The sequence below is a fragment of the Seriola lalandi genome, unplaced genomic scaffold (assembly GCF_002814215.2).
Source record: "Seriola lalandi dorsalis isolate HSWRI2012SDOR001 ecotype SW California unplaced genomic scaffold, Sedor1 jcf7180002053014, whole genome shotgun sequence".
NCBI lineage: Eukaryota > Metazoa > Chordata > Actinopteri > Carangiformes > Carangidae > Seriola > Seriola lalandi.
Window position 1 is genome coordinate 28,478 of NW_019523567.1, and position 3,065 is coordinate 31,542.

At 37.9% G+C, this 3,065-nt stretch overlaps 1 protein-coding gene across 1 annotated transcript in view; it reads left to right on the top strand.

Moving 5' to 3' along the window:
- LOC111650884 (magnesium transporter NIPA4-like) overlaps window positions 1-3,065 on the top strand; it is an 11,034-nt gene that overhangs the window by 2,977 nt on the left and 4,992 nt on the right. Inside the window, exons 2-3 of the mRNA XM_087172489.1 lie at window positions 1,206-1,382; window positions 2,378-2,509. Of these exons, the coding sequence (XP_087028615.1) occupies window positions 1,206-1,382; window positions 2,378-2,509 (309 nt within the window). The remainder of the gene's footprint in view (window positions 1-1,205; window positions 1,383-2,377; window positions 2,510-3,065) is intronic.

A 3,065-nucleotide genomic window follows, 5' to 3' on the forward strand; every position in this document is an offset into this window, starting at 1 on the left:
GGTGCGTTTGTTTCAGCTTCACCTGCGACCACAGCACTGAAAAGAACATGTTTAGATGAAGAAGCTGTTTTAATGGTCAGAGTTCAAATACCTTTAAAACTTGTACTTTTCTTATGAAGACTTGAGTCTGCAGTTAGAGGTGAGAGATGAGAGAATTAGATGTTAATGATGATTTATCAGTATTTAACTAGTGGAAGTTTAAATAAATAAAGGATGTTTTACAGACTCTTATTTTGTAATAATTTTCCTGGATGTTTCCTGGAGAAAATTTAATGTAACATGGTGCTAATTACAGAAAAAATAGAGATAAAGCTCCATTTAAACCCAATAAATATTTATCCATTAGTTCATCATTAGAAACTTTATTCTTTATTCATATTTGATAAATTATGTTTTTGTCTGCAGATGAATTTCACATTTTTTGTAATTATTTTGAATTTTAAAAATTGTTTTTTCCACCAAATTAATAATTATTTCTAGGAAACTTAATGAAATAATTAGGAAATTGTTTTTTAAAAAATGACTAAAATGAACTGAGTTTCTTCAGATTTAGATTCAAATCGTGTCATGATTAAAGACACTATGATTCTTGAGAGGGTGATGTGACCTCTGACCTTTGCCTCTATGTTTTTGCTTTTCAATAATTTTAGTTTTTTTGAAGAATTTAATCTTGTTGCAGGTGAAACAGAAACATTTACCTTTTTATCCGACCTGCAGCGTCAGTGTTATGTCAGCCTGTGTATACTGAGGCCTCGCCGTTGTTGACAGTGTAAATATTGAACTGCTGCGTCGCTCCTGTCGTCGCTCTGATCAGCGACACTGGTCAAACCAGTGTTTCACAACCCGGCAGCAGTCTCACAAATCAAATGTTCAGCTGGGAAAACACCCAGGACGCTCTGGTGACGTTTTAAATCATTTCCAAACATTTAGAAAAATGAAATTCAGGCGCTGAGTGTGAGTTTTGAAACTAAATCTGTGCTATAATTTATATTATAGCGTTATTTAATAATGTAAACTACAAAGGAAACAAAGGTGTATGATTGCAAGTTATTTTCTCTAATTAAACACAATCTGAACATGTTTTTGTTTAAATCGGGATAAAAAAAATCTGATATTTGATGCCAACTCGAAAGTTTTTTACATTTAGTGTATTTATATGTTTCTCGTCTCAGAGAGGGATTCTGGGAAACTGTCTCTGTAAACAGGAAATGAGAATAAACAGTTCAAACAGTCCGAGGGAATCAAACCTGAGCGGTCATGCTGCTCTGTCTCTGCAGGGTCCGTGGTGAGGTTGTGGTGTGGCTCCCAGTCTGCCGTGTGTTTGGTCACTGGAGATCAAACTCTGTTCCAGACTCACCTGAACAACAGCACTCACATGACAGGTAAACCTACACACACACACACACACACACACACACACACACATACAGTCACTATGAAACGCCACGGTCAAACAATGACTCTCATGGTGATTTAATCAAAATGATTTAAAGGAGCTATTTGTAAGTTTTATATATATATAATATAAAACCCTTTGTTAACAGGAAGTGTCTCCACACTTCCTCAACACTCAGTCACAGAGAAGAAGAAGAATAAATCTTTGTTCTGATGTTTCTGCTGCAGCAGGTTGAATTTTAAAGGTTGAAGTCACTGATACTTCCCACATTTTCAGGGTCAGACAGTGATTAGATCAGTTCAGATTAATTTGAATAAAGTGATAATAATTAATATTTGGTGTCAGGTTGTCTGACTGTGTGAAATCACTGGCTGCAGTCGCTGTGATAACATCAGGAGTGGGTGAAAGAGTTATTATGTAAAGAGGGACGTGAACGTGACAGTGGAACTCATTATTATTACATCTGGAGGGCAGATTATAATTATTATTACGTAACATTCACCACACGGATTTATTCAATGTTTAAATTCTTCAAAATTCTATAAATGCAAATAGTTAAAGTTAATTTTTTGTATTTACAAAGGTCAAACGAAAAGACCAACAAATTGTTGATTTGCCAACCAATAATTTTATTTCCTTGTTGAATTAAAGTTTAATTATAATTTTTAGATGGGATCAAAGAAAAAGTTTTAATTAATTTTCTACTCATTTATTTGTATTTGTTTGCATTTATTTTTGTTTTGAATTTTAGTTATTGTGTTCATGATACAATCTGAAGACACTTTAAAATTAAATAAATTTTGCCATTTATTATTTTTAATGTATTCTGCTACTCTGTAAACTTGTTAAATGAACTTGTGCTATATTGTTATTATCATCACTAAAGTCTCTGGATGTTTCCAGGTGTGATTTAGTCATTAAACACACACACACACCCTCATGAACACACACTCAGCTGACTGACGGACTGTTTTTCTGCAGATGCAAACAGCTCCTACAACCTGTGGCTGGGTCTGACTCTGGCCCTGCTGTCGGCCTTCCTGATTGGTGGGAGCGTCATTCTCAAGAAGAAAGCTCTCCTCCGATTGGCCGACACCGGGCACACCAGAGCAGGTGAGCAGAGCTCAGGAGAAACAGGAGGAGGAGGAGGAGGTCTCACTCCTCCCTGAATATTAACAATGGTTCTGATTATTATCACAGACTCAGATTATAAGGCTCCATTCTCTCTGTCACTTCAACTGTGTCTCTGTTGTGATGTCATTAGATGTAAATCAGAGTCGGCCCCGAGGGAGATGGTAACGCACCTGAAGCTTTTAGGCAACTGACAAAAACACCAGAAGAAGAACGTCTTAGTTTTAGCCATTTAGCTCCAACAATAACAGTTTAGCAGCATTAGCTAACAACGAGTGTGGAGGAGTGAGGAGGAGTGTGGAGGAGTGTGGAGGAGTGAGGAGGAGTGTGGAGGAGTGTGGAGGAGTGAGGAGGAGTGAGGAGGAGTAAGGAGGAGTGTGGAGGAGTGTGGAGGAGTGTGGAGGAGTGAGGAGGAGTGTGGAGGAGTGTGGAGGAGTGTGGAGGAGTGAGGAGGAGTGAGGAGGAGTGAGGAGGAGTCAGGAGGAGTGAGGAGGAGTGTGGAGGAGTGAGGAGGAGTGAGGAGGAGTGATGGGGAGTG